Source organism: Anopheles moucheti, chromosome 2 (assembly GCF_943734755.1).
Source record: "Anopheles moucheti chromosome 2, idAnoMoucSN_F20_07, whole genome shotgun sequence".
NCBI classification, from domain to species: Eukaryota; Metazoa; Arthropoda; class Insecta; order Diptera; family Culicidae; genus Anopheles; species Anopheles moucheti.
Genome location: NC_069140.1, coordinates 82,001,386 through 82,017,919, shown reverse-complemented (window position 1 = coordinate 82,017,919; position 16,534 = coordinate 82,001,386). Strand labels below are relative to the sequence as shown.

The window sequence follows — 16,534 nt, the reverse complement described above, 5'->3', positions numbered from 1 at the left end:
ACTATGACAAAATTTGAAACAGTTGTACGAGGCTGGTACCTTTTCTAACACGGAAAGGGGTTCGTTTATTTATAGCCTTTCGAGCACTTAATTATTTCAATTTTCATGCTCTATGCTGCCAATCGTTTAATCCGCCACTGTCCTTGCTACATATTGAGAAAGGTTTAAATGTGTTCGCGCGGCTCCAAATTCCGACAGTGGTTCAACAGTAGAATTCGATTAAGGTCCGGTAGAACCCACATATGAACTCTGCAATGGATACAAATTACAGGGTGTATGCAAACTCTCGGTTGACCATGTCTCTCCTTAGCCGTATTTAGGATTTCGGATGAAATGATTTTCTTTTAGTATAAGATGTACCGCTATCCTTTATGATGAATATCGGATGCCAATGAGATGGCAGCTCACGTTTTTGAAAAATTCGAACTGGCCATAAGGGTCGCCGAAATACTCCTCCATGCTAAGTGCATCCTTGTGCAGATCGTCCAGTATCAAGTACTGGGTCTTGTTCAAGAGAAACAATAGGGCCGCAAACAGATCCAAACATTCCTGACCGAGGTGACCGAGTAGCAGGTTTTTGGTGTTCTCGGGGCTCTGTGGAAGGTAAGATCTGTAATCAAGTTGCAAGAGAGTGTGTGCGTGTGTTTAAAATGATCGATGAAGGAAATTTGACACTTGGTCGAGCGGCATTGTTTATCAACAATCTTTCTGCGTTTCGCGAAGGCAAACACTTCGCAGAAAATGTTCAGTATTTGTCGATTCTGTTTGTGCCAGGACGAAGCATATTTAATTCCTATAACCAGTTTATCAGAATTTGCAATCACCATGCAAGATTTAGTGCTATTTACTGGAGTACAGGTAAGATGCGCATATCGAGAAACGACCAAGCCAAACACAAACAAGTTTAATGAGCTGCATTTGCTTTCGTAGATAAATGCGGACCAAGCAGTTACATACGCAATGTGTCTGGAATGTACAAACAAATTAAAAATTTCTGTCACATTCCGGAATACCTGCCTAAGCAATGACGCACTTTTCCACGAGCTACGCGCCGTGCTGGCAGTCAGTGCCGATTCCAGGCGGGATGAGACTGTTGAATATTTGGATAGTGAAGACATTGTTGAGGACACGGATTGTTTGGTCGATGATGAATCTATGGAATACTATTCCGGTAAATGGAGTCCAAAGAGTAACCAGGAGGCCTTGTACGAGGAAGAGTACATACAGGAAAATCTGCAAGACGTAAACACAAACCTTGTTGAAGAGCTCGTGAACGAGGATGACTTTTCCTACTCCGCTAACTATATCGAACCCGGCGAATCATTGACCGGTGATGACGAATCTGAAGCAGATACTTTTGGTTGGCCATTTTATGCTGATGTAGCCAAGAGGTCACACTTTGTTAAACGCAAGGGAGATATTCCGCTGCCTGGTGTAATGCACGGTGATGCTCCCAATCCGGCCACCACAGATTATGACTGGTTTGAAAAAGATCGTCTGAGTGGCAAACGCAAACAACATCTTTGTGGCACGTGTGGTTTAATGACGAATCATCTGAAAAGTCACACGGTCAACCATCTGAAGGATTTCGGCGAAACATGTCCCCAATGTTCGAAAAAATTCAAACATAAAACCAACCTAGTATCGCACATCAAAACTGTGCATTTGAAGATGATAGGGAAAACATGTACTATATGTGGGAAAGGCTTTATACACCATAAAACATACAAATATCATATGGTAAGCTAGATAGTATGTGGGGTCGGCGAGGATCCAGCGTATTCATATTTCATTTTGCTTTCAGCTCACGCATCAAAGTGAGGGGAAAAGATTCGAATGCAAGGCATGTTCCAAGACATTCGTGAACGCTGTTTACTTGAGAGATCACTTCAATAGACTGCATAACATTGCACGGAAGAACTGAAGAGTAATAAACAACCTTTACGTTGCTTGTGAAACCATTTGAACGAAAGCAGAATTGTGTTCGTTTTCATCTATCACATCCTGGTGCATCAATTTCCATGTTCGCCTTCTATTCATTGTAAGTACGGACCGCGACCAATAGATGGCGCTGTTGTGATTCGATTGTACGATCGACGTTGTATGTTGTACATTTAAATTTTTTTGGGCGAGCTTTTTATACATAAAATAGTGTTGCGAAAGTCTTTGCGGTTTATCAGCAATACTAAATAGAAGGACTTACCAATGGAGCTCCTTTTATTTCATTTTCATGGCACCAAATGTCATATTTTTCAAAATCACCCTGTGGTCTTTGACAGCAGTTTGTTTGGACTCATTTGTTTCTGCTCTTGCTGTGATACTCTTCACTCGGTATGGCATCAGTGTCGCGAAAATTACTTAATATTTGCCGGTTTTGTCTGTGCCAGGACGAAAGTAAGCTTCGCCCAGTCGAAGATATACTGCCGCTTACGATCCAAGAAGTAGAACGGTTTACCGGTATAAAGGTAAGCCAAGAAATGCCTTCGAGTCACCCGTGCTCGGAAAAGTAACCCACGTTCCATAATTGCAGATAGACACGAAGGAAAACATATCGTATGCGATATGCTTCGACTGTACACAAAAATTGAAAATCTCAGCTGATTTTCTTCAGTTTTGTTTAAACAATAATGCAGATTTCGAGCAGTTACTAAGGGTTGTAGAAGCTAGTGCTAAAAATGCGACTAAAAGAACTATTCAACCTCCAACTCCCCAAGAAAGGGATCCGCTAGAATTACATTTTGTTATCGAAGACGATGATGATAACGAAGATGAGGAAATTGAGGAAGAATATTATGCTAACGTTGAATACCAAAAAGCATGGAACGATCGAGTAGAGAACTACTCTGCCAATTACATCGATATTGGCGAATATTCGGATAACGATGAATATGAGCCTGACTATAAACATGCAACATTTTCAAATAATAGCCTCAACAAGTCTGAAGCTAGGATTCAGCAGAATACAGTAAACATCCGGGGTAAAGAACCGCAGGTGAGGGAAATTGTAACGCATCGAACCAGTAAAACGTATCTTGCCCAGCAATTATGCAACTTGTGCGGTAAGCTAATTACAAACCTTAAAGCCCACCTAGAGTCGCATGCAAATGACAGGAAGCATGTTTGTCCACACTGCCCGTTAAGGATGACCAGCAAAAGTAACATGGACAAGCATATAAGGTGCGTACATCTCAAAGTCAAAGTAAAAACGTGCTCCATCTGCGATAAAAGTTTCAGCAACAATACTTCTTACACATCGCATATGGTAAGTGCAGTGTCGTTTAATGAAAATTGAAAGGCATAATCTGACTGATGTTTGTGCGCTTTGTTCTGCTTCAGAATGCTATTCACGACGAAAATGGTATACGGTTTACGTGCACGGTGTGCTCGAGCGTGTTTAAACACAAATCAGGCTTAAAGTTGCACATGCAGAGAGCTCATTCAAACATTAGGAATTTGGCATGTAATATATGTGGCAAGTTGTTTAAAGTTCGGTAAGCCGACACCAAAAGCACATTATATAAATTTTTGTTTGGTTCTGTGACATATTGTTTTATTTTTCCTTTGCAGCCAAACGCTGCGCTATCACATGAGAGTCCATTCGACAGATCAACCGTATCCGTGCAGCAAGTGTCCAAAACGATTTAAAAGTAGATATGCTATGAAAACTCACGAACTAACACATAGTGAAATAACGTTCGACTGTGCCCTTTGTGTAAGAAAATACCGTTACAAATCACTGCTCAACATGCACATCAGAAAGATGCACAACCACCCAGAGAAGGAGGAACTTTCAGAGGAAGACAAATCTCCGGAGCACAGTATGAGTAATGATTGAGTTCCTCAACTCAGCCAATTGATTCTTCTCCCCAATGGTTGAAACCTGTGAAATAGATTTGGTAAAAAAAATCCCAAAACATGTTACCAGTCTAGTCTAACCTAGCATCGCACATCAAAACTGTGCATTTGAAAATGATAGGGAAAACATGTACTAACTGTGGGAAAGTCTTTATTCATCACAAAACGCACAAATGTCATACGGTAAGCTTGATAGTATGTGGGGTCGGCGAGGAGCCAGCGTATTCATACTTCATTTTGCTTTCAGTTTACGCATCAAAGTGAGCAAAGGATTCGAATGCAACGCATATTCCAAAACGTTCGTGAATGCGGTTTACTTGAGAGACCATTTCCTGCACTGCATAACATTGCACGGAAGAACTGAAGAGTAATAAACAACCTTTACGTTGCTTGTGAAACCATTTGAACGAAAGCAGAATTGTGTTCGTTTTCATCTATCACATCCTGGTGCATCAATTTCCATGTTCGCCTTCTATTCACAGTAAGTACGGACCGCGACCAATAGATGGCGCTGTTGTGATTCGATTGTACGATCGACGTTGTATGTTGTACATTTAAATTATTTTGGGCGAGCTTTTTATACATAAAATAGTGTTGCGAAAGTCTTTGCGGTTTACCAGCATTACTAAATAGAAGGACTTACCAATGGAGCTCCTTTTATTTCATTTTCATGGCACCAAATGTCATATTTTTCAAAATCACCCTGTGGTCTTTGACAGCAGTTTGTTTGGACTCATTTGTTTCTGCTTTTGCTGTGATACTCTTCACTCGGTATGGCATCAGTGTCGCGAAAATTACTTAATATTTGCCGGTTTTGTCTGTGCCAGGACGAAAGTAAGCTTCGCCCAGTCGAAGATATACTGCCGCTTACGATCCAAGAAGTAGAACGGTTTACCGGTATAAAGGTAAGCCAAGAAATGCCTTCGAGTCACCCGTGCTCGGAAAAGTAACCCACGTTCCATAATTGCAGATAGACACGAAGGAAAGCATATCGTATGCGATATGCTTTGACTGTAAACAAAAATTGAAAAACTCAGCCGATTTTCTTCGGTTTTGTTTAAACAACAATGCAGATTTCGAGCAGTTACTAAGGGTATTAAAAGCCAGTGCCAAAAGTGTGCCCACAAGGACTTTTCAACCATCAAAGCATCAAGAAAGGGATCCACTAGATTTACATTTTGCTATCACAGATGATGAAGAGCATGTATATGATGAGGAAATAGAAGAGGATGTCGTTGAAATTAATGATGACGATGATGATGACGAGGACGAAGAAGAAGAGAATGATAATCATGCTAACGATCACCACTTGAAAACTCTACGCCAGAAAGCATGGAACGATCGATTAGAGAACTACTCTGCTAATTACATCGATATTGGTGAATGTTCGGAAAGTGATGAATATGAGCCTGGTTCTGAGTACTCAGCATTTTCAAACAATCGCATAAACAACAAAACTGAAGGTTTAAATCAAATCAATACAGCAAACACCCCAGAAGAAGAACCGCAGGTACGAGAAATTATAACGCATCGAACTAGAAAATCGTACCATCCCCAGCAATTATGCAATTTATGCGGTAAGCTAGTTACACAACTCAAAGGCCACTTAGAATCACATGCAAATGAAAGGAGACATGCTTGTCCACACTGCCCGGTCAAGATGACCAGTAAAGGCAACCTGGTTAAGCACATACATGGTGTGCACCTGAAACTTATCTCCGAAAAGTGCGGCATCTGCGGCAGGGGTTTCACAAACAAAAATTCTTACGCATCGCATATGGTAAGTGTAGTGTCATTTTATACGAGGGTATATACCCAGCAGCCTTTAGAAGGGATTATTTTAATATAAACTTTCTCATGTATTAGATGAGATATAATTGAAGTTGAAAAAGCAATTTTTGACAACAATTGTGTCACTAATACAAATCAAACTGATGTGCAAAATATTGTTTTAATTAGCAAACGTAACACGCGTTTCAATATTGAACATGGCGATGCATAAACTTAATAATAATAATAATATCTCCCCTGAATTTGAGAAGGAATATGGAGTCTTACTGAACTATCTTCATATTGCCCTGTTTCAGGTTGCTGGTCACGGCATTGGCGATCGGTATACGTGTACGATGTGTTCGAAAATATTTAATCACAAATCAAGCTTGTGCGATCACATGCGACGAACTCATTCGAACGTTAGAAATTTGGCGTGTGACATATGCGGCAAATCGTTCAAAGTCCGGTATGTTATTAAAAAACTTACAACTTTGCCGTAATTTTTATGACACAACTGGTTTCCTTCATTTGCAGGCGAGCGTTGAAAATTCACATGCATGTCCATTCACCAGACCAACCGTACCAGTGCGGCAAATGTCCGAAACGGTTTAAAAGCAGTTATGCAAGGAAAATTCATGAACTTACCCACAGTGGAATAGTGTTTGAATGTGCACTTTGTGGAAAAACGTACCGCTACAAATCACTGCTCAACATGCACCTTCGAAAGATGCACCCAGAGTCGGCGGAGTTTCCAGGTGAGGTCGAATCTCTGGAGCACAGCATAAGCAATGAATGAGTTCCTGCGCACAGCCAAATGTTACTCTCAGCAGTTGATTGTAACCTGCAATCGGTCAAACGATAAAAGGAGCTGGGAACAACAAGTCTACAAAACAGTCCGTAAGTTTGATTTACTAAAGTAGCAACATATTAAGCATGAAATTTTGTTAAATTTGGTCGGTTTTGATGCTCTTGAACTGTACGTTATATCTGGGACGTAACATAAATGTACGCTTCGGAATGGTGGTGGCATTGCATGATAAGAACATTCTTCAGTTTTGTATAGTTTATTACATAAAATATTTCTCCCTCGCAACGAAACAACAGGTAACTGCTTGTTCATATTGTACACATATAATGAAAAAGTGAACAAACATAATTAAAATCACCTTCCTTCGATCCGGTATGGTATTTCTATACGTATGACACTTTTCATCTCACCAAACTTGCCTCGCAAGCTAATCCCATATCTTATTCGGGGTCTTCGGTTGGTCGATAACATATCAAACATGATACGATTGATAAACGTTTGGTTCTGCCTTTTTTTTATCGAACACACAGATACGTTGGTCGAACCGTACACAAATACGCGCGCGCTTATACTGCTTCACTTGAGATAAGTGCCGATGGCAAATAATGTTATCAACACACCCTACCGGAAAGCTCGGTACCCATTATCGATGGATACGTTCCCGCGGTCCGACTATCAATTATCAACGCAGTGTGAGCTGAACAAACGGACGGAATACACCAGGTGATGCGAAGGTAACCCGGATTAGCACCCAGGGAACTAGAACATTAGTGTGGACCGTACCTCTAACGGGTACCGTCTCAGAGCAATTCGGTTGTTGCAAAGAAGGCACAAACAAGATGGGCCAACGCGTTTCCCGGACGGATTTCGAGTGGGTGTACGATGACCAACCGCACACCTGGCGAAGGCAGGAAATGGTGAAAAAGTATCCCCAGATCAAGAAACTATTCGGACCGGATCCAAAGTTTAAGTATATCGTGTCCGCCATGGTGCTGACGCAAATCGTGATGCTGTACGTGATGCAGAACCAATCGTGGCCCATGATCGTGCTGGTGGCATACTGCTTCGGTGGTGTTATCAATCACTCGCTAATGCTGGCAAACCACGAGATATCGCACAACATGGCGTTCGGGTACGCACGTCCACTTGCCAACCGGTACTTTGGGATGTGGTGCAATCTGCCCATCGGTGTGCCGATGTCAGTTTCGTTTAAAAAGTATCACAACCTGCACCATCGCCACTTGGCAGACGATGATCTCGATCCGGATGTGCCCACGCTGCTCGAAGCAAAACTGTTCTGTACCACCTTCGGCAAGTTCATCTGGGTTTGCCTGCAGCCGTTCTTCTACGGAATTCGACCCTTGTTCGTGAATCCGTTACCGGTGACGAAGCTGGAAATGATCAACACAGCGGTACAGTTAACGTTTAACGCTCTGGTCGTGCTCGTGTTCGGATGGCGCATGATGGCTTACTTGCTGATCGGTTCGGTATTGGCCATGGGGTTGCATCCGGTCGCCGGACACTTTATTGCCGAGCATTACATGTTTGCGAAAGGGTTTGAAACGTACTCGTACTATGGACCGCTCAACTGGATCACGTTTAACGTCGGGTACCACAACGAACATCATGACTTTCCGGCCATCCCGGGCAGCCGCTTGCCGGACCTAAAGAAGATCGCACCCGAGTACTACGAGACGATGCCGCAGCACACCTCCTGGGTGCGGGTACTGTACGATTTTGTCACCGATCCGGCGGTTGGGCCATATGCTAGAATCAAGCGCAAAAGCCTGGACAAACCGAAAACGACAGCCACCAAATCGATTGGCCTAATCAATGACTCATGGCAACCTGATGTAGAGCAGAAGAAAAGATAAGCCCGTATCGCGTAACCCTTGCGTCTGCAATCGGGGTACGTAATACGTTTCCAAAAGAGACAAGTTTTGTAATAAAAATTCGACAGCAGATAAAACCTGGTGATAGATAATGAAGGTGATAGAAGAAAACGCCTGCAATCGTGATGATGTGTGATCGTTTGTACTAATACGGTATGAATACTATTGCGAACACTACCGGATGCATGACGGTAGTGTAACGTGCGTAAAACGTATTATATTGTGCATTACTTACGTCCGAACAGCTGGTCGATATCACTTCGCGAACAAGTCGGGACAATAAAGCACTAATTAAACGTCCCAAACATGCGCAGAAGCATGATGATCTTATCGTGATGGATGCTTTGTAATCACTTAAAAAAAATCATGATACAACCACTTCGGCTAATAGCGCAAACTTATTGATGAAAAAGAAAAGGAATGCTGAATGTTGACAGTTCGTGTTTTTGTTGAAATGTATTTCTTTTCATTATATTTATGGTGAAACTAATAGTAAACTATGTAAAAAACAATTGTAATAACGATTCTAAACTTGAAAAAATGAAAAAGGAAGTGGAAACATATTTCTAAACCCATTGCTGTCATACTGCCATGATCCTCGGCTTGCCCACAGTGCACGCACGCAGCGAACCGAAGCGTTTTTGCGTCCGTTGCTATGCGATTTTTGTTTGCAAACAATTCAAGATGCAACCGCACACAGAGGCAACATTCCAGCAGAAAAGTTTTCGTACAAAATGAGTAATTTCCGTGAAAAACTGTTGGCTAATCTGGACAAAAGCAAACCAACCGGTAAGATTTTGTATATTTTTGTAATCATTAGCGTACGTAATGATTAAAAAGTAACTTTTCCATTCAAGATCTACACCAGCAGTATCCTGCAAAGGCGGACGATGAAATTGAGGATATACTTTTTCAAAAGTTTCGTACCGAACAGGCAGCAGACAGTGGGTCCAATAAACCACCGGATCAGCGACAGACGCAAACGAAAACTGATGCTTCCACCGTCGACACGTATCGTTACATTCCGCGGTTTCACTTCGAGCTACCGAAGAGCGCGGACTCGCTAGCGCAAAAGTTGCGCGAAGAAGCACGGACACTGTTTCTGCAGAAGCGTAGCAAGGAGCTGCTCGATAATGGCGAGTTTAAGCTACTGTGGAGTCTGCTGGAGAAACACCATTCGCCACCGTTGGTGGGTGAGGAGCAGTACATCAACTACGAGAACTACTGCAAGGTGGGCCTAACTGCTGGGGAGAAATTTTGCCGATATCTTACTGCCACAACATTTGCGCGGCTGTTGGCTTCGAGCAGTAATCCGGGCAAAATCAGTGTTATCTCGCTGTTTAACTACACAATGCGCAAGGTTTGGTTACAGCAGACGCGCATCGGTCTCTCGTTGTACGACTACACTGGCCAGGGCTTCTTGAGCGAGTCCGACATGGAGTCTTACATTCTGGAGTTGATACCGACCTTTCCACAGTTGGAAGGGTTGGAAAAGTCATTCCATAGTTTCTACGTTTGCACGACGGTGCGCAAGTTTTTCTTCTTTCTCGATCCATTGCGCACTGGCCGCATTCGGATACGGGACGGGCTTACGTGCAGCTTTCTGGACGATCTGCTCGAACTGCGCGATGAAGAAATTCCGAAGGATGCACAAGAGTTGAACTGGTTTTCGGCACCGTCGGCACTGTCTGTGTATGGGCACTATCTTAACCTCGACAAAGATCACAACGGGATGCTAAGCAAGAAGGAACTGATCGGGTATGGATCGGGCACGCTAACGCCCATCTTTCTCGAGCGTGTGTTTGCCGAATGTCTTACATACGACGGTGAGATGGACTACAAAACGTATCTCGACTTTGTGCTGGCGCTCGAAAATCGTTCCGAGCCGCAAAGTTTGCACTACCTGTTTCGCATCCTGGACGTCGAGCATAAGGGCTATCTGACGGCATTTACGCTGAACTATTTTTTCAAGGGCATACAGGAGGAACTCTCCGCCCACCGGGCCGAACCGATAAACTTCGATGATGTCAAGGACGAAATTTTCGACATGGTTAAACCGGCTGATCCGACCCGTATCACGCTGAAGGATCTGATCAGCTGCGGTCACGGTGAGACGGTCGTTTCCATACTGATCGAGTTCCACAAGTTCTGGGCGTATGAAAACCGGGAGGTGATGGTAACTTCGACCGCTAGTGATGATACGCACAACTTATGATACAACGCCAACGGAGAGCAGATCGATCGCGCTGACGAAGCGGATGAATGTCGAACGGTATTCTAGAACCGGTAGAAGGAAGCAAACAAACATTCCGGACAGTTGGAGCGAATTACAATCGAGCATATAAGCTCACAGCAGTATTCTATTTGGCTTTTGCCATTACAACTATCACACCAATCCAGTGCATTATGAAGAAAACGACGTACCAGGGACTGAAAATAAACTATACCTTTATGCTTTTCTTACTCTTTATTCTTTTTCTTATTCGCGCTCGAACGCTGCGGTCAATCAATCCAGTATTCCTTTTTTTCTGGCGGACACATCAACGCCATCACTCGATATCAGTATATGAGCTTAAAACGTCTTCAATCATCTCATCTGATCTCATCAATCAGAAACATCCCAGATGGTTTCCAGATGGATGGATGAATTGGAAAAGTGAATTTTGTATTAATAGGAAAATATTTTACTCACTTGTTTGTGAAATTATTTTATGCGTTTGCATGAACGATCACTCTTCGGATATTGCAGACAGCGCAGTGAAACCATTTCCTTATTTAACCTTTAACGACTGCAATGGTCGTAAACTGAGTCAATTCAAGTCTATTAATATAGTAACATATTCAACACACACCCCCCCATTGGTCACTGTTCCTCTTTGGGAATGGTAAGCAAAAAGCGACCGGCCAACGAAAAGTGATCCGACCCGTACAGCTTGTTCGGTATGTGGCCAATCTGCCAGCAGCACTGCTCCACGGTCGGTAATGAGTAGATCTTCAGCAGCTCCAGATTCCAGTTGGGCAGTGTTCGACTACATTCCGCCACCGAACGGTACGGCGTGTAGAACAGATAGTCAACCGTGACCCATTCGTAATGAAACGTCGTCGCCTGTTGTCGTCCTTCCGCATCGGGTCCATGATGATGATAGGCGGAGTTTAGCACGAAGCGGTGGCTAAGCGAGCCGGAAGAAAATTCGCTACGCGCGCCAGAATTGGACGGCGATAAATCCGGCGAACTCGTTTCCGAACCATCCGATTTATCACGGCGATGGTTTGAATGGTGAAGCTGAAATAAAATAAAGCTAGCACTAGTGGACGTTTAATTGTGACGCTCCCGATTACCTTTGTCACATGCGAAGGTGGAACCTGATCGGGGTGAGCTTTCTCGCGGTCACGTAAAGCATTGTGCTGACACTGGTCGGTAATTCCCAGTGACGGCGGCAGGAAATGTTTGCCGAGCTTCTCAGTGTAACCGTTCCGCTGGGAAGTTGCTGGTTTGAGTGAGCGCGATTCCAGCCGGTCGTAGCGCAAGAACCCTTTGGTCAGCAACTCGTACGGTGCAGTGAACGGTTGCAGGTTGAAATCACCGCACAATATGATGGGATCGTACCGGGGTATTCCGTTTGGCATCGTGCCACTGAACGCAAGACGGTCTATTTCGGCCAACAGAACCTGCACCTGTGCCAACCGAACGTCCTGCCGCTTCGGGTTGTAAAGCAGGTGGGTAGTTGAAACGACGAGCCTGGCTCGTGGGTTCGCTTTCAGCGACAGTTTTGCTATAATAGCCACATTTTCCCGGTTCAATTGCTGAGGAGGAAAAAATTATACCTATCAGTTGGATACGTCCCATGCACCGCGCACGAAATACTTACATTAACTTTGGGTTGGTAAAATTCTACTTTATGGTGAGCGACGAGATCGAATAGATCGCGCCGATAAAAGAGTGCACAGCCGTCCGTTTTGTCGCCACCCGTTCGCTTTTTGTACAGCATACCGTAATCCTGCTTCAAACCACTGCGGAACGAATCGGCATGAGACTCCTGCAGTTCCTGTACGCACAGAATATCCGGTTTGACGGTGTCTATCTCTGCCATCAGTCTTTTAGATCGATGCTTCCACGGCAGCGCCTGTGGATCGTGCTCGTTGTAAAGTGCGACATGAGAATTGAGCAAATCCTGCGCCAATATGTTGTAGGTCATCAGCGTAAACTCGACCCGTTCCCTGGCACACACATTCGTGCAGGGTTTTGGTTTGGAACCCTTGGACCGTCTGTTTCCATTCTCTCGGACCGGTTCCCAGCGACGATACGTATCGTAGTTGACATTCTGATTAAGGCAGCGGGAAAATTGATTGTTTTGAGGAGCCGACTGATTCATTTTGTTCGCTATCGTCCAGCAGCCAGCCGGGACATCGCCGAACGCACGCCACCGGTAGCAAAAATGGCGACTAAAGTTTTTGAGTAGTCGATGATCGATGAACACCGATAGCAGCCGTTTCATTCACGTGAAAACCGTAACTAATTGTTCTACCGCCAAGCAGACTGAGAACACTTTCGTTTATTTGTTTTCTTATTCGGCGGGGAGAAAGAAAGCTAAGAACAGAAAACAGATATGGTGTTAAGAGCTTTCACAGTTACCATTAGTACGGCTGGTATGAAGATAATGTTTAATCCATTTTTATGATAACAAACCTGGGAGCCCTAATTTCGTTGTGATTTTCACGCGTAGCAACACAGTGGCGAAGCGAAATATCTTTTCTCGGAAACTTATAAACAAACAAATGTCAATGCTAACGGAACTGTCAAACCATGTTCGAAACTGTCGAGGTTGTGCAGTGCCAAAAATTAAATTACTATTTTCTCATTTGTGTTTCGTGCATGAAGAAAAGAGCCACATTCTTGTTCAGCCCCAAAATGTAGTTAATAATTGAACTTACTTTCATTTTTACCCGCATTACTGTACCACACAAATCTGCCCACTGTTTTGTTCGAAAGCATGTGGGATCATTTTGAAAATAGAAGTTCGAAAATATTACCCGTAATTCGACGCGAACAGACTGCTCCTCTCGTGACTTAACAGATGAGAGATCGATCGGATGCTGAAAAGAGGCCCGTGCTGATCATCCTGTACAACACGGATGCAGATTAAGTGCATACCAGACGGGGGTTAGCGAGAAAAAAGACCATCCTGGAGTGGACTGGGTGGCACAGTGGCCATAAAGCTTCATTTCAGCTCGTAAAGTGTAGGTAAAGAAGAGTGTACGGGCGGGCACTCACAAAAGGTGGCAGTAATGTTGGAACTTCATCCCCATCGCCAGAAAGTGTGATATTTTAGACGGTGATGAAACACAAAACCATTTGCATTGTCTTGCTTGATAGTAGAAATGGTGTAAAGTCCAAAGTGTTGTGGTGATGCAAGAAAAATCGGGTGCTAAAGTTTAAAGGCTAAAGGGTGTGCTGTTGAACGAATGTGCAATCATCTTAACATTCCTTCCATTCCGGGGAGCGCTACTCTCGTTACTTCATCCCGCTTTCGATTGGTCCATTGGATTGGATGTCGTGGGCAGGCCCCGCAGAGCATCGCAGCCATCGACACGAAACACGTCAATTGGGTTCCGCGCCCAAGGAAAGCTGCTGCCATTGCCAAACGAGCAAATTTTGATCGGTTGATCCGATCGATCAGTCAAGTGAAGTGTCACATTGTGCACAAGCAAGGCAAAATATGTCGAAATTAAACCCTGCCAAGGGTATGATCGGCTGAAGACTTTCCCTCTTCCTGTGGCAAAGCATCCAGCCACATAAGCTTTGGGATTGTGTGTGTGAGGGCAACCGAATCGCTTCTTGGCATGTAGCATTTGTGGAGTGTATGTGCGCGAGCGTGTGTGTGTGTGTGGGTACGAGGAAATGCTTTCGACGTACCGCAAGATGGTATTGGTGCAGAAAAACCGTTTGTTTATGTGAAATTGTTGGAATTCCTGAATTCCGTCCGCTTATGGCCCCGCAGTGAACGACGAAGAATCGCGTTCGCTGGATTGGCTGGTGCTTGCGTGTGTGAAATAGTAGTGAAACGGGCACCGAACAAACAAACCGGAGTAGTGAACAAAAAATCTATTTAAAATCCCTGTGCGTGAGGACGTTCGGATTGTTTTGCGAACGGATTTTTGGCTGTACGTTTTGCAACATTGCTGCACAGTGTGGTCCTGAAAAGGGGACGCAATCATTCTCTTTTTTCTGCTGCTTGTGCTTAACCTTCGGTGGATCAATTTCATGGATCGATCGGGCATAGTTTCCGAATGGCGAAGAATGCAACATCGATCATACGGTGCGGTTTGTCCTCGACGATCGTTACGATAATTACTTATCGCGAAACAAATTAAGGTGCAATTGAAGTGAATTTAGCAGTTCCTCGAACGGCTAATGATAGGTTGCAACAGGGCAACAAAATGTCGAAGTAATCGATTGATCATGAAGCGTCGTTCATTGTGCAAATGAACCATCGTTTCGCCGCCAGTTTGTCACACGGAAACAACCGAACCAACGGGTCGTCGTGCCATTGCCCTTCCGGTACAGTGGCAACATATTAGTTCGCCTAAGTGTTAGTGGTTAGTGTAGTGTACAAAAATTTGGTTTTAAGTACAAGAAAGTGTCATCGTTGTGGATCAAAAGTGCTAATAAACTCATGCGGAACAGTGATAACGGTGGCTACAATACAAGCTGCAGGTTTCATTAAATCCCAGTGAAGAAATATCGATCGAGGGCATTTAGCCTATTATCCTTCGAACGTATTAAAAAGGAGAGTTAAAACGAGAATATAACACACTTCCAGCAGGATAGAAAACAGCAAGGTAAGCGTTTTTTTTTTATTTTAAAAAAATCACGATACACACATGCACAAACTCACCTAATTCGTGAACTATTCAGGGAAATGAAAGCACACCCAACAAATCAATCGTTTGCCGGAAATCGATTCGCGTTTCACGGGTTGTATCCGGTGGGTCCGACAGATTCATGGGTTAAGCGCGGATGTGCGACAACATCGTCCCATACGCGATAAAGTTTGTTCGTTTTTATTTCTGTTAAAATTTCCCTACGTCTTTCCCATCCTATGCGTCATCAACACCACCGTAAGCTTCATCCGCAGCCGTCGTCCAACCGGTATCGTTTAATTTGCATTCAATGAAATGTAAATGATGTGTGTGCGGGAACGGTCGAACCACCGCTACAACCGATTCCGATTTCAATGTGCATGCGGTTTTATATTTCCCTTGGCTATCCCCCTTTGCATGTCACCGTGGAGCCGTGGAACATGCCGGGAAAAGTGATGCTCACTAACTTTCTTTCTTCACACTGTTTAATTATTACCGTATGTTTCGATAGGGATCGTAGCGTCTCGTCTGCGCGTAGCACGAACTATAGTAAGCTAGAGTATGTAATTATGCGAATTAGAATATGTTATCGTATTGAAATGCAACATAAACACTTGTAAAACTTCTGTAAAATCGTTAAACAGTGCGATATTATATTAGTGAGGGTTCGTCGCTTGTTGAAGTCTTTTGATTGCGTTGAAATCTATTAACTGCAACTAGTTGATTGAACGATCAGCAGCAACCTGGAATATGATATTCGGTGATTTAAAGATTGCTATTATACTAAAAATGCTTAAAAAATCACTATATATAGGTTAATCTGTATGATATTCTATTAGTGAGGGTTCGTCGCTTGTTGCAGTCTTTTGATTGAGTTTAGTTCTATTATGTGCAGCTAGTCGAATGCACGATCAGTAGCAAGTTAGAATGTGTTATTCGGTGATTTAAAGATTGCTATTTTACTAAAAATGCTTAAAAAACACTATTTATCGATCAATCTGCACGATATTCTATTAGAGCGGGTTCGTCGCTTGTTGAAGTCTTTTGACAGCGTTGAAGTCTATCGAATGCGAAAGATTTATTACAGCGGTAAAACATGTTTTTACCGCTTTCTTTTGTATTTGATGTGTTTTTTGTTGCACAAGTTTGAATGTATGTAGCAGTTAATCGTGTGATAGAGTAAATTTTAAATAAATATGTTCTGAGCGTACTCGTGGGAATTTCTCTTGTTGTTTCTGTTTGGTCTCTACCTGGCATGATCCGTAAATTGTTGTACTCTTGTGGTACGCAACTGAACATGACGTGCATGTTAAATTAGATGTGGTACAAATCCATTATGTAAATG

General features: G+C 43.4%; 5 protein-coding genes across 6 annotated transcripts; 4 read left to right on the top strand and 1 right to left on the bottom strand.

Annotated features, from left to right (window-relative positions):
- Positions 1-729: 729 nt before the first annotated feature.
- On the top strand, positions 730-1,970 carry LOC128297969 (zinc finger protein 1-like). The gene is made up of 3 exons (XM_053033689.1): positions 730-858; positions 931-1,740; positions 1,805-1,970. Exons 1-3 carry the CDS (start codon positions 742-744, stop codon positions 1,922-1,924), a joined length of 1,047 nt encoding a protein of 348 aa, XP_052889649.1. The 5' UTR covers positions 730-741; the 3' UTR covers positions 1,925-1,970.
- Positions 1,971-2,326: 356 nt separating this feature from the next.
- On the top strand, positions 2,327-7,100 carry LOC128299394 (zinc finger protein 569-like). Its single transcript, XM_053035357.1, has 9 exons — positions 2,327-2,465; positions 2,531-3,262; positions 3,337-3,491; positions 3,568-3,824; positions 4,618-4,760; positions 4,826-5,635; positions 5,943-6,094; positions 6,163-6,525; positions 6,967-7,100. The coding sequence occupies exons 1-8, from the start codon at positions 2,334-2,336 to the stop codon at positions 6,422-6,424; spliced, it is 2,643 nt and encodes an 880-aa protein (XP_052891317.1). The 5' UTR covers positions 2,327-2,333; the 3' UTR covers positions 6,425-6,525; positions 6,967-7,100.
- LOC128309706 (sphingolipid delta(4)-desaturase DES1-like) lies at positions 6,989-9,594 on the top strand. 2 transcript variants are annotated; one of them, XM_053046157.1, is made up of 2 exons: positions 6,989-8,221; positions 9,380-9,594. In XM_053046157.1, exons 1-2 carry the CDS (start codon positions 7,276-7,278, stop codon positions 9,442-9,444), a joined length of 1,011 nt encoding a protein of 336 aa, XP_052902117.1. In that variant the 5' UTR covers positions 6,989-7,275; the 3' UTR covers positions 9,445-9,594. The 2 variants fall into 2 exon arrangements, with proteins under 2 accessions (XP_052902117.1, XP_052902116.1); XM_053046156.1 differs by lacking the exon at positions 9,380-9,594 and having other exon boundaries at positions 6,997-8,588.
- An 85-nt stretch (positions 9,595-9,679) lies between these two features.
- LOC128299387 (serine/threonine-protein phosphatase 2A regulatory subunit B'' subunit gamma-like) lies at positions 9,680-10,543 on the top strand. The gene has a single exon (XM_053035344.1). It carries the CDS (start codon positions 9,680-9,682, stop codon positions 10,541-10,543), a length of 864 nt encoding a protein of 287 aa, XP_052891304.1.
- Positions 10,544-10,863: 320 nt separating this feature from the next.
- LOC128297675 (protein angel) lies at positions 10,864-12,889 on the bottom strand. The gene is made up of 3 exons (XM_053033361.1): positions 12,198-12,889; positions 11,668-12,132; positions 10,864-11,611 (listed from the first exon to the last, which is right to left on the bottom strand). The coding sequence occupies exons 1-3, from the start codon at positions 12,822-12,824 to the stop codon at positions 11,192-11,194; spliced, it is 1,512 nt and encodes a 503-aa protein (XP_052889321.1). The 5' UTR covers positions 12,825-12,889; the 3' UTR covers positions 10,864-11,191.
- Between the last annotated feature and the right edge of the window lie 3,645 nt (positions 12,890-16,534).

What these genes read in the sequence shown, in the direction of transcription:
- LOC128297969 (XM_053033689.1), top strand. Translation starts at nt 742, where the DNA reads ATGTTCAGTATTTGTCGATTCTGTTTGTGCCAGGACGAAGCATATTTA. An exon ending in TGCTATTTACTGGAGTACAG is followed by an intron (nt 859 to 930) that starts GTAAGATGCGCA and finishes TTGCTTTCGTAG; the next exon opens with ATAAATGCGGACCAAGCAGT. An exon ending in AAACATACAAATATCATATG is followed by an intron (nt 1,741 to 1,804) that starts GTAAGCTAGATA and finishes TTTTGCTTTCAG; the next exon opens with CTCACGCATCAAAGTGAGGG.
- LOC128299394 (XM_053035357.1), top strand. Translation starts at nt 2,334, where the DNA reads ATGGCATCAGTGTCGCGAAAATTACTTAATATTTGCCGGTTTTGTCTG. An exon ending in AACGGTTTACCGGTATAAAG is followed by an intron (nt 2,466 to 2,530) that starts GTAAGCCAAGAA and finishes CCATAATTGCAG; the next exon opens with ATAGACACGAAGGAAAACAT. An exon ending in AACGGTTTACCGGTATAAAG is followed by an intron (nt 4,761 to 4,825) that starts GTAAGCCAAGAA and finishes CCATAATTGCAG; the next exon opens with ATAGACACGAAGGAAAGCAT.
- LOC128309706 (XM_053046156.1), top strand. Translation starts at nt 7,276, where the DNA reads ATGGGCCAACGCGTTTCCCGGACGGATTTCGAGTGGGTGTACGATGAC.
- LOC128299387 (XM_053035344.1), top strand. Translation starts at nt 9,680, where the DNA reads ATGCGCAAGGTTTGGTTACAGCAGACGCGCATCGGTCTCTCGTTGTAC.
- LOC128297675 (XM_053033361.1), bottom strand. Translation starts at nt 12,824, where the DNA reads ATGAAACGGCTGCTATCGGTGTTCATCGATCATCGACTACTCAAAAAC. An exon ending in TTTACCAACCCAAAGTTAAT is followed by an intron (nt 12,133 to 12,197) that starts GTAAGTATTTCG and finishes TTTCCTCCTCAG; the next exon opens with CAATTGAACCGGGAAAATGT. An exon ending in CACCTTCGCATGTGACAAAG is followed by an intron (nt 11,612 to 11,667) that starts GTAATCGGGAGC and finishes ATTTTATTTCAG; the next exon opens with CTTCACCATTCAAACCATCG.